The sequence below is a fragment of the Gopherus evgoodei genome, chromosome 3, assembly GCF_007399415.2.
Source record: "Gopherus evgoodei ecotype Sinaloan lineage chromosome 3, rGopEvg1_v1.p, whole genome shotgun sequence".
NCBI classification, from domain to species: domain Eukaryota; kingdom Metazoa; phylum Chordata; order Testudines; family Testudinidae; genus Gopherus; species Gopherus evgoodei.
Window position 1 is genome coordinate 138,561,404 of NC_044324.1, and position 12,719 is coordinate 138,574,122.

The 12,719-nt window shown below is 43.4% G+C and overlaps 1 protein-coding gene across 2 annotated transcripts in view; it reads right to left on the bottom strand.

Moving 5' to 3' along the window:
* The window catches only part of FRMD1 (FERM domain containing 1), a 46,520-nt gene that overhangs the window by 10,967 nt on the left and 22,834 nt on the right, over nucleotides 1–12,719 (bottom strand). For both annotated transcript variants that reach the window (XM_030556793.1, XM_030556792.1), the window contains exons 5-10: nucleotides 11,990–12,066; nucleotides 10,264–10,450; nucleotides 6,493–6,648; nucleotides 3,649–3,714; nucleotides 3,386–3,454; nucleotides 3,046–3,220 (exon numbers count right to left, since the gene is read on the bottom strand). In XM_030556793.1, the coding sequence (XP_030412653.1) occupies nucleotides 3,046–3,220; nucleotides 3,386–3,454; nucleotides 3,649–3,714; nucleotides 6,493–6,648; nucleotides 10,264–10,450; nucleotides 11,990–12,066 (730 nt within the window). The remainder of the gene's footprint in view (nucleotides 1–3,045; nucleotides 3,221–3,385; nucleotides 3,455–3,648; nucleotides 3,715–6,492; nucleotides 6,649–10,263; nucleotides 10,451–11,989; nucleotides 12,067–12,719) is intronic.

Here is a 12,719-nt window from a genome sequence, read left to right on the forward strand (position 1 = left end):
GAGGACGAGGAGGAGATCAGCAATATTTTAAAATACAAGCCTAGCTGGCTGATGGAGTCATTATGCTGTGGCTGTACATACTGTTAACCTTAGGCAACTGAAATTATTGCCATGGTTACTGCTTTAGATACCAAACTGAAATAGACAAGGAAATCAGAAAGGAGTGTCCTTTTCCCTGTCTGTTCCCTGCCACTCTTCCACACACTCCTCACCTTTCCTTCTCAAACCAACATAGACAAGGAAAAACTTGAAGAAAAGTCCCTGTCCCACCCTGATCCCATCTGTTTCCTTAGAAACTCTCACCATCCTACTTCAATGCCATTGAGTCTGCTTCTCAACAGTGAGGTGTAACAGACCTCCCACTCCTTCAGACAATCCTGGTTTCCACATTTGAGAGGAACTTTAGTGGCTAAGACCACTGAAGCAGAGATATTGGACTTTGAGCCACTACAGCTCTTTTTGAGAGAGGAGCTGCTCATGACATCGGGAACATCTGGGAACTTAAAGGGTCTATCAGGCTTTACTGGGAGAAGGAACTAATGAAGATGCACAAATGCTGGCTAATACTTTTCAAAAAAAAAGTGACCAGGAATTTTGGGTGCCCAATTTAAGTAACCTTGAAGGTAACTGATTTTCAGCATTCCCCACTCTGAAAATCAGGCCCCTGTAATGTGTCAAGTTGGGCAGCCAAAAAAATCACTAGTCCTTTTGAAAGTCCCGGCTATTAACTTGGATTTAGATTTTTTGGCTCCACTGAGAGAGGGCTTGCAAAGATAAGTTGAGGATTCTTTTTTAAATTAAAAAAAGTAAAGTTATATAACAGTGACTGCATGTTTAACATTCTGAAGTGTCATCCCCTCCAGTTAGCCGTGTGTTCAGCCATTCAGAATTAATAATTTTAAATGCATAAAACTTAGCAGTTACAAACTTAGGTGCTATGTAAGGGTGTGTTAGTATCATTTACAGACAGCAAATATTAATCCAAATGATTGCAATCAGCAAAGCACCAAGAACATGAGGCAGGGAGGAAGAATCATACAGTAGGTATTAAAAAACAACAGAAGCAAAAATAGTATCACGTTTTTGTACGCTGTGTATTCTGATGGAGCTAGGGGACACTCAGCTGGCTATTAACACTTGTTTCTGCGATGCATATTTTACATCTTAGCTAAGATCTGGTGAATTAGAGCAGCCAGACAAGGAGAGTTTCACCCCTGGCGGGGAGTAAAATAGACACATTTTGGTTGAGAGTTGTGTTACCTAGGCAACCTGCAATGATTATTCTTAAAATGAAAAACAAAAACCAATTATAAGAGTTCTGTGGAGCTGAAAAACCTCACTCTAAATTAGGACAATGTGTGAAGTATTTTGAGGATCAAGGTAGCTTGAGCGGCAGGCCGAGAAAGTGGGTTCTGTATGTCCGAGCACTTAGGGACTGATCCTGCTCCCATGCTATTAAAAGGCAAAACTCCCAATTACTTCCGCAATAGCAAGATTGAGCCCACCTGCACTAGGAAATTGACCCATCACTGAGAACAGTTGTCAGCAGGGGTCCTCCTCTATTGGTGTTCAAAAGGTGTTTAAATGCTAGTATAGGAGATGGGATAAAGCTATTTTCAAAACACTAGTCCTGGGGGAACTTACTGCTCACAGTCATTATCAGCAATGGGTCAATTTTCTTGTGTGGATAGGACTTGAAATCTGTAAAAGAAACAGAATTTTTAGGTATGCACTGAACTCCCATTGAAGTCAATGGAAATTGGTGCTCAGCACCACACAGGATTGAGTCCTAAATAAGCCACAAGGGAAAGAACTATCAGAAGTGTGTGTGTGTGTGTGTGTGTGTGTGTGTGTGTGTGTGTGTGTGTGTGTGTGTGTGTGTGTGTGTGTGTGTGTGTGTGTGTGTGTGTGTCAAGCAGGTCACAAGTAGAGCCCACTTTGACTCCTGACAGTTATGTATTTCTAAACCTGCTGCATTTTGTTTTCAAATATTATAAGATTGCCAGACTGGGTTGAGACCAATGGTCCATCTTGCCAATAGCCTGTCTAGTACAGTGGCCAGCACCAGATGCCTCAGAGGAAGGCACAAAACCTCCATAATGGCAGTCCTAGAATACTCTGCCCAAATGCACTGTGTTAATGTTCTAACAGCATTCTTCAGCAGACGACGGTCACATGCCATTGACTGGAACCCATATTCCTCAGTGACCTTCTTTACACACTGTAATTGAGATTAACAGCTAACACAAAAAACAGAATACACACAGAGAAGGACCATACTAGAAGTGACCAATGGGTCATCTTGCCCTGTATCCTGACTCAGGATAGCCAATGCTCACTGGTTCAGAGACAGATGTAAATTCCCCATAATTAAGTCAAGTGGGCAATACTAGACAACAGGAAGAAGTTGCTTCCTAACCCCTTCTGGGAATCACCTTAAACCCTGAAGCCACAGGATTGACAGCTTGTATCATTTTAATCACAATTTATATATTCAGGGTATGTTTAAAGATAAATTATTAGATGTTATGCCCATGTTACAAACATGAGTAATGTGTTCCAGATGGTTATGAAGTAACCTCCTGAACGGTTGGACTTGATCAATCTAGAGCAATTAATTAACCATTTAGCAACCCTTCATAAATAGTACCTTTAATACAGCAGCGTGACCATGATTTGTAGCATACTTTGAGTAACTGCAGATCCTATCACACTTCAAATCTTTTTGAGAACTTAAAGATCAAAAATATTTCAAGGTGACAAGTTTATGCGAGTTGAGCAGACAACGAGCAAGAATCACCACTCACTTCAGGAAAGGAGGAAATCTCCCTTTGTTTCCTGAACACAATCTCTAGTAAGAGAAAACCCAAGTCACACAGTGCGAGTCATAACTATTTCTTGCTAACCAACGGGAACAAACCTGATTCCTCTCCTTCCCCTCACTATTTTCACTTTCGTGACAGAAAGGCTAACAGTAATGAATCTATCTACTTAACTTCCTGGCTCTTTTCCCCTCCCTAAAGGAGTCTGCTCCCCATCACGTACCTTCAGCCTCCTCCAGCTTTCGGATCTGCTTCAGCACCGGCTGGATGTTCAGAAAGAGTCGGTGGCTGTTGCTCAGGAGCTGCAGCAAGTGTCGTGACCGGAAAGCGCAACCAGTATAGTACACCAACTTCCGGGCAGAAGGCAAACCGTCTGGCTGGATCTCAAATTTTTTCCCCTGGACAAACAGAAGGAGGGATCCCAGAACAATGAGGAAAGGCATGTTTTCATTCAGTGGCAAAGATCAATACATTTTTATTTACACTAGTAAAGCTTGGCACGGAAATGCAGGCAAGCCAATAGCTTTGCCAGGTTCTAGGCTGCCATATTCCGCTACACTCACCAGAAACGCAAGTTTCCCAATGTGCGACCAGGGAAAGTCGTAAAGCAGCTGGCTGACGTGGTTCACCTCCTGCAACATATCAAACACAGGATGACAAAAGGGCTGGCAGATATAAGGAGGAGGGGGAGATGTGCAAGGAATTCACACGCAATCAAGAATGTGAAATATAGAGTCTAGCGAACACAAAGGAGACAGGGAGAAGGGAGTGCTGAGGGCTAGATGGAGTTAATGGTACATCAGTAGCTTTCATTTCATTCAGTTACCTGATAGATGTGAATTCCTTTAAGGGTGAGGCCCAGGACCACTGTTGGGAGATCTTCCTTCTTATCCTACAAGAACATAAAGGTCCGAGGTCAAAAAGGTAGCCCATACACAGAGATCCACACTGACTGATGGGTACTGTAACAGAGCCGCAGCAAAGTTATCCCAATTCAGCACAAATTATTAGAATTTCATATCTCCCCTTCCCCCCGTTTGGCTGGGGTCTTTTGCGAGTCCATTTCCTTACTGAAAAACACTGAATTAAACATCTCACTTGTGCAGTTCTTTTCATGGTGGAGTCTCGAGAGTTTCATCGCCTACTGAACACACCTAAGAAAATCTGCAGTCACTGAAGTGGAATCCAATGGCTTTACTGAATTTAGAGCCCTGTCATTTATTTAACAAAGTGATTATTCGTAGACAACTGCCCCTTACTTCAATCTGCTTCCACTGCTATCCCCAGGAACACCCCCACCTGCATAGCACAGAAGTAGAGACTGAAACAAACTTATTAGGGCCGCTGTCCCACCTCCTTGCCAGGGCAGAAACGTTCCCACTAGTGGCCCTGCTGGAACCTGGAGATGCAGTTCAGCAGCAGGGGTTAATAAAGCCCCGTAGCTGGAATGACTTGGCATTGGTTAATGCAGCTTTGGGTCTAGCTTTTTAGAATTTTCTCTGACCTCAGTATACACTGTAGCATAGTCTTATACTTGAGGCTTTTAAGGGATTATTAGGGTCATTATCCTATTGCACCTGTGCTGCACCTTGATGGACACATGCGCTATATCACTGACAGTTCTATTCTGAGATTATTTCATGTAAATATGTTCTGGATTCTTTATTTCCTTAAGAAACATATACCTCCCAGGACATGCCAGTGATAGAGAGAGACACACACCTCCCCTATCAGAGGAGAGGTTGGAATTTCTTGGGAACTAACAAACAGAATAACTCCAAACCACGATATAAAGCTCAGACCTTGACATTAAGCCTTCCACTATTGCCACCCTGCACTGGTTAAGATACAGGCCTCATGCAACTATACTTAAATTTTCCTTCTGCTGGGGATGGGGTGGTAAAAGAGAGGGAGGCAGAAGGTGGAAGTCCAATTGAAAATGGTTTGAAAGGTGTCAGCTTTATCTAATCCAGAAATTTGCCTGGAGAGGGGAAACAGGGTAGGAAACAAATGTGAGCCATGCCAGCCCAGAGACCAGGAGACGTGAGACTGCTCTTAAACTCAGGTCTCCCATGAGTTGGCACAATGCGCTGGCACACAAGCCGCCAGCAGCTGGCTCCTCTGACATACTGTCCAAATAGGCTGGTGCTTCGTAATCCAGCGACGGATGAATAGATAAACTTGCGCATGCCAGTATTCTTGCCTCTGTGGTGGAGGTGGCAGTGGGAAGGACAATGCGTTGTGGCCTTAGCAATGTATATAACAGTTAACATATGCTACAATTCAAGACAGACAGGAATTCAGATATTAAGGACAACCGATTTCACACCCGTCATGCCTCTGGACATAATTGTATCATGTCCTGCTAGTGCGTTTCTTATAGCCTTCAAATGCAAGCCAGACTGTCTTATGATGATCATTGATGGCATTAGAGTCAAAGCAGGAAGAAGATGAGTGAGTAGATGTGGCTTATGAGAGGTTAAATCATCATCATTAGAATCTGAGCCCAAATTGGAACGTATTTCCTGTAGAGAACCTGAAACTTTCTTCTTGATGTTTTCCCAGTAAGTGGAGCGTCTCCAAGATTTAATGGAACGAAACAGGCCTCTTGAGCTTTTGGTGCCTCCTGGACATAACCTTGCTTGAATGTGACTAGCACAGAAAGAGACTGGATCAGGAAGCCTTCAAATCATTCAGTAAGCTCTGGCCAAGTGGACCGTGTGCATTCAGGAAAAGCCCTGTGCATCTCCTAGGACCTGGCTCACCTAAGTGGGAAAGGAAACTCACCCGGGGTGAATATATACTCTGACTCTGGATATGGCCCTTTCATTGCCGATAGTAGGTCACTTATCAAGTCAAAATGCAAGAGGCACCTCCTCACCTACCCATCCTGTAACATCTGCCTAGGAGCAAACAGCAATTGGGGAGACTAGAGGGGAGGGATTTGGTGGCAAAAAGGAAATAAAACAAACTAACTTAAAAAAAAAACAAACCAACTGAAAAATACACACACCAAGAACAAAGATACAAAAATTGCTATTTGGGCACACTCAGCACTAGAATATAAGCTCTTTGGGGGCAGGGACTGTTTTTGGTCCTGTATTTGTGAAGCCCCTGGCATATAAGGGTCCTGGGCGCTATGACACAAATAATCTCTTTCACTGTTTCACAGCACTTGAATGCCATAGGGCAGACCCTTATATTATCCTTTCAGCAATCCCTCTTCCCGCCCCCCCCAAAATCAATCTCTCTCATCTGACAACATATGGCTTCTCAGTGTTTTCCCCTCCTACGACCCCACATTCAGCCAGTCCTCAGATGCACCCAAAAATACTCTGCAGCAGTTGCTGTGGCACCACACAGAGCAGGGTGCAATGGAATGGGAGTAGATTCCAAACTACTCCTAGAGAAGGAAGGCTGACCTACTTGTGGGGCTGTGAATCAAAGGCTGGGAACTTAAAAGGTGTTTCCTCTCTCTACCAAATGAGTCTGCCATGGAATGGTATTTATCCACATCAGTGGATCCTCCCCAGATACAAATGGATTCACTCCAACATGTGGCAAAGTCTCTGCTTTTAACATTAGAGGCACAACATTTATTAAGTGAAAAGAAACCCAGCAGCACATTCATCTTTGACAAAAGGATGAAATAAGCAGCTGTTCGTTTAACCTTGTGTAATCTGTAATAATGGACAGGTACATCTTCCAACAAACAGGACTCCTTAATGAACTTCAGGATTGCATCTTTAGCGGTCAGACTTTGCTGTTCTTGGTGCATCTCTGGAGCATGCTTCAAGATATAGTCACTCCCCCTCTTTGCAATTATCTGCCACAAAAGAAAGACAAGGTCAGCAGCTTTTCAATGATCCGAACAGGAGGCAGCTCGGTCAACAGCAATGACCAAACAAGCGTGGAAACGGTAGCTCTATCCCAATTAGCCTGAACACCACACCAGGCAAAGTAAGTTCACTGAACTCTCTCTCTCTCCTTGAAAAGCCAGCATTTAAATTTGCCCAAAAGATATTTAGAGACCTTATTCTCTAATAGGTCCCCCTTAAGTATGTGGAAAAATCATAACATGCAACACCCGAGTGCAATAAGACCATAGTATTTGGTATTTAATATTCCTATTCTCAAGTTCTGCTCAGGTTTCAGTTTTGCTAAACACTTACAGGCAGCTATTAATACTACCTAGAATACTGGAGTATTCTGCAGCCACAGCACAAAACACTGTAGAAATGCTAGTGTATGCATCAATAATAATTACACATAGTACTTATTTAGCAATGTTCATCTTCAAAGTGCTTTATCAACAATAACTAAATACACCTTGTCATGGTATAATTCCCCAATCTGAACCTTAGAATCCAAAAGATGGGGTACCAGCATGAATTCCTCTAAGCTTAATTGCCAGCTTAGATCTGATAGGCTGCCACCACCCAAAAATATAGTGTTTTGGGGCACTCTGGTCCCCGCAAAAACCTTCCCTGGCGACCCCAAGATCCAAATTCCTTGAGTCTCACAATAAAGGGGAATAAACCATTTCCCCTCCCCCTCCTTTCTTCCTCCCAGATCTTTCCCGCCCTGGGTACACTAGGAGATCACCGTGATTCAAACTCCTTGAATCACAACACAGAGAAATCAGGTTTTTTCCTCCCCTTTCTCTCCCCCCTCCCAGGCTTTCCCTCCCTGGGCTATCCTGGAGAGATAGACGGATTCAAGCTCCATGAATCTAAAACAGAGGAAATTCACCTTTCCTCCTCCACTCCTCCTTCCCTTCTCCCACCAATTCCCTGGTGAGTACAGACTCAGTTCCTTTGAGCCTCAACAAGGGGAAAAAAATAATCAGGTCTTTTAAAAAGGAAAGCTTTTAATAAAAGAAAGAAAAAAGTAAGAAAACTCTGTAAAATCAAGATGGAATATTACAGGGTCTTTCAGCTTATAAACACTAGAAAGAAGTCTCCAGCACAAATACCAATTAAAATCTGTCCAGCAAAATTACATTTGCAAATACAGAAAACAATCAAAAGACAATAACCGCCTTTTCTACTTAAATACTCATTATTCTGTATATATAAGAGACTGTAGCAGGGAGATTGGCAAGAAACCTGGTTGCACGTCTGGTCCCTTTCAGGACCCAGAGAGAACAAAGCAAAACCCAAAACACACAAACAAAGGCTTCCCTCCACCGAGATTTGAAAGTATCTTGTCTCCTGATTGGTCCTCTGGTCAGGTGTTTCAGGCTCACTGTTTGTTAACCCTTTACAGGTAAAAGAGACATTAACCCTTAACTATCTGTTTATGACACACACCTCATTACCTCTATGGAGGTAGGCAAGTATTACTATCCTCCCATTTTACAGATGGGAAAATTCACACCAAAGGTGAGTGATTTTTCCAGGGCCAATGAATGCCAGAGTTTACTGCTCAAGAGTTCCTGGCTCCCAGTCTTGTGCTCAGATCACTCAGCCATGTACTACTGTAGAATAATGCAGTATTCTTGGGTAATGTTAAAGCCTTCCCCCCCATAGGAGAGGCTGGGTTGGGAACAGTTCCAACAGAGGTAAAAAGAAATTTATGTTAAACTTGCATCTTCACAAAGCCCCATTATGCAGGACATTTAAAACTAGACTGTGCAAAGCACTTGAGAATATCCAATAGGGAGCAAACTGCCCAAGCAGGGATATGGACAGTGATCAAACAGAGCCTTTTCCAGAGTTATATTAAGTTCTTCTTTTGCCTTCTTATACAAACTCCGTTTCTCCCTGTGCACAGATCTCATGTGACTATAATCACTCTCCTACCAAGAAGGCTGATCTCTGTCAATGTCACTCCTGATCTTATCAGCCAGCAGCTGTACAGCATCACGAGGCTATAGTTGGGAGCCAAGTCCAGAGTTCAAAGCCAGACTTCTCACTTGCTAGCCTGCAGCTCCACCCTTTGTATTAATTATTTGGGTTGCAGTAGCCTTCGGCCAACAATCTGAACCAGATGCTGTTAAAGAAGTAGATCATGCAGTGTCTCCCTGCTGTACCCTGGGGACAGGGAGAGAAGCATCCCCTGGATGCCAGATTTTGATATCTGTAATAATAAATCATATACACGCTCGCTTGGGCCTGTGACTCACTGCAGCAGGGCTGTACTCAGCCTTGGCCTTTGCAATGTTTGCAAGATTAAAAAGATTGATAGCTGCCCTTGAACAGTCCCTGTCAGACCCACCTTCTTAAACCCTTTGGAAACTACATAATGGCAGATTGTCATCTGGGAACGGCAATTTCCAGGGTGTGGAACAGAGTCCAATGGGGAGAATTCTGCCAGGGAGAAGGGAGTATTTCTGCACTGCAGGAGGAGAAATAGCTTGAGGCTCAGGAGTATAAAAGTCCAGACTTGCCCTGCCTCCATCACACCTGCCTCCTGACGCCATTTGTTTCTTCTGCACTGAACCCTTCCCCTCCCCGATGCTTGGAAACAGCTGGGGTTGTAGGGAAATCAGAGGCAGAGCGGTAAGGAGACATGCCCAAGGATACACACAGCAGGTTGGAGGCAGAGCCAGTAGAACTACGACTTCTTGACTCCCAGTCCAGAGCATCATCCTCTCCCTCCCTGTCATTTACTTGTATTCTCACTGACTGTGGTGGTTCACTTTGCATCCGTGCATAACAGCAGAGTAGGAAACAGTGCAGGAAGCATTCTGCACGTTGCATGTTTGTGTGCTCCTTCCAAAGATGCTGGATGGCCTGAAGACAAGTGACTGGTTCAGTCATTGCCCTCAGGCAGAGTTAGTCACCATAACGGGTTTAAAAAAAAAAAGGGGGGGGGGGGGCATTTCAGCTCAAAATGATAGTCACAATTCAAATTAATCTATTAAGACTTTTGGGGGTGGGGGGCAGGTGGTGAAAAGACACCAAACTGTCCCCAAACACTCCAAAATCCATAAAAATGGAGTGTGGAAACTGAAATCTTTGAAGTACATACTAGAAGCACTGGACAATGAGACACAAGTGACTGAAGACCAGTTAGTGGCCAAGAACCATACACAGAGGGATCACAATGAAATTCTCACTCTGAGGAAACTCAGCTGAGAAGTCCTTTTCTCTCTGGTTTGACCAACTGGTGCTGCCCCTCACGTACTGTCACCCTGCACCGAGCTCAGTCCACCGCACAGGCAAATATGATGGGGTCAAGGTAATGAAGACAGATTTACTCATCTTCAGCCCCTTGAGGTTTTCCAGAGAATCTTAGGATTCAAAAGCAAATGCATTTCAATGTAATTTATTTCTAAAAACATCTGCCATTTAACTGTTGGATTCAAACTGGGAAGAACAGAAGCCTCATTGGAGAAAAAGCCCTGCTAGATTCATCCCACATACAGCCACAGAGCCTGGGGAGTCCCTGCTGCAACTGCAGAGGATTCTGCCTCATTCTCATGGTGAAAACTTACCCATTGTGGGAAATAGGCTTGAGGTTCAAAATATTTCCCAACATGGACATTCTCTGTATAGTTGCCCAAGTCAGCCTGTAAACCGTACGCAGCCAGCAGGAAGTAGATTTCTTCTTTGTGGAGGCACCGAGACCGCAACACCTGCTCCTTGAGATGACAGTAGTACAGGTGCCGTGCTGCCATGTCACTGCAGAATATATAGAGAAGCTGTGTTTAAGCCAGAGCAAAGAGAGATCACATTAACGTAAGGCCAGTCGCATGCAGCTTCACTGTTGAGAATGGACATACGTATAGAATCACTGATGTGTATAAGCTGCATTTTTAGTCATTAACTCTCTGTACTAGAGTTGCATCTATAGTCCCAGTCAAGATCAGGGCTCCACTGCCAACTGACTTGCAGTGTATATGTTCTTGGGTTTGGGCTGCAGCCTGAACTCTGGAACCCTCCCACCTTGCAGGGTTCCAGAGCCCGGGCTCCAGCTTAAGCCTGACTTTCTATACCACAATTAAACAGTCCCTTAGCCCAAAGCCTGCGAGCCAGAGTCAGCTGGCATGTCCCAGTGGCAGGTTTTTAATTACAGTGTAGACATACCCAGAGGAAGATGAACAATACTGGGAAGTCTCCTTTTAGCAGTAAGAAAAACTTCCTCCTCTCGAAGGGAAACTTTCTCCCCTCAGTCCAAAGAGGAAAATAAAAAAGCCTTACTCAGATGAGGACAGCAAAATGCTAAATGGAGCAAAGATTATGCTGACATTAATCCACCTGAATGCTTCCCGCTCTTGGTTTGCCCTGAGGCCAGAACCACACCAGCAGTGCTGATGCAAAAACACTCTGTCAGTTATTCATTTTTAACTGAATCATCTTTTGTTCTGCATGGGGAGGGAGGGGTAGTTGTGTGCATCCTATATTCCACATGAATGGAACTCACTCATATGCAAAATTCTGTAACTCACAAGTCATTCCTTTTGTCCACTTCCAAATTAGCTAGCATGCGCATGGCTCAGATACAGTAAATATAAAAAATAAATTACCAAAGGAAAAATACTAGGCTGTATCCTAAAGTAACAATTTCTATGATCATTTTGCCAGTGTTGGCCTGATTTTCTTTTTAATCCTGTAAGTGCAATCAGAGGTTTAATAAATATTACCTACGTCCATATCTAGAGAGAGAGAAATTTAAAAAAAAAAAAAAAAAAAAAGAGTTAAGCCTTCCGAACAAAGAGGAGGAAGGAGGAAATTATTGTAGACTGAAGTTCAGGCTGTGGAAAGCTATGAAAACAAGGCTGCCATAGCTGTGGACAAATGGATGGGGAGTTTGAAGAAGAGCAACAGCTAAATCAAAGCAAGTGAGTGAGGGGATGGAGAGTAGATTGCAGAACAAACAAACTTGAGGGTGCTCACTGTTAATTTTGTAATAACTGCTCTAACTTCAGCCTTACAGTTTAGATGCTAAACAATTAAAAAAACAGCAACATTAAATTATTGGAACATGGTGCTTTAAAAAGATAGCTGAAAAGCATCTCAGTTTGAATCCTACTAGGATGGACGTCGACTCCTTTGGATAAAAGGATGTACTCAGACATCATTTCTGATCTCCAGAGAATGCCTGTAGGAATACAGCACCCACAGAGAGAAGGAAAGAGCTCTTCAAAGGAAAAATATTTTTGTTTTTCCATCTAATACAGTTTTATTAAAAAATAAAGTTGTTACCCTGGACAGATTTACCTTATGGCCCTTCCATTTTCTACGTAGTACTGTACTCTGAAGAAGGCAACAAAAGGAGGGATGAACTTCTCTGTCCCCTTTAGGGCAAAGGGAGAAAAGAAAAAAAGAAAGCGTTAGACAATTTTCCCCATGAGCCCAGAGGTTCATGATCTTCCTCACTATTCTGTGTTTTGCCCACTGTTCCCCACTCCAGACCCTCTCCCCACATTTTCTCTTTTTTTAATTCACCACACTTAGCTGAACAGCAATTGTCTTGGGAGCTCTTATCAAAGAGACACTATGAAACATTCAGCCAAGGCAAAACACAAATGAAGCATCCAAGCTTTCCTGTTTCCTTATACCCTGTGCCGCCAGCCCTCAGCCCCACTCTCAGGAAAAGACTAAACCTTTTACCTCTGCAATATGTTCAGCCCCTCCTGACCAAGGCTGAGGCATTCCAGACTGCTACTGATCTTTGGGCTGGCAGGGCAAACCTTTTGCTTTGGTTATTCGCACCATATAGCCAGTCGAGGGAGACACTATGTCAATCTCACAGACTACAATTACAGATGTTTAAAAGAACACTGTCAAGATTTTTTGTTCAAACTGTGACCTCCCTTACAGGGGAAGTCTCTTGAGCACCAAATATCTATTTTTCAATAAAAATTAAAAGACAGAGTTAAAGTCTTGCATTCTTTCCCCTCTGCTTTGTCTGTTTTGAGGTCTGGTCAGTATGTAACTTCAGCACATG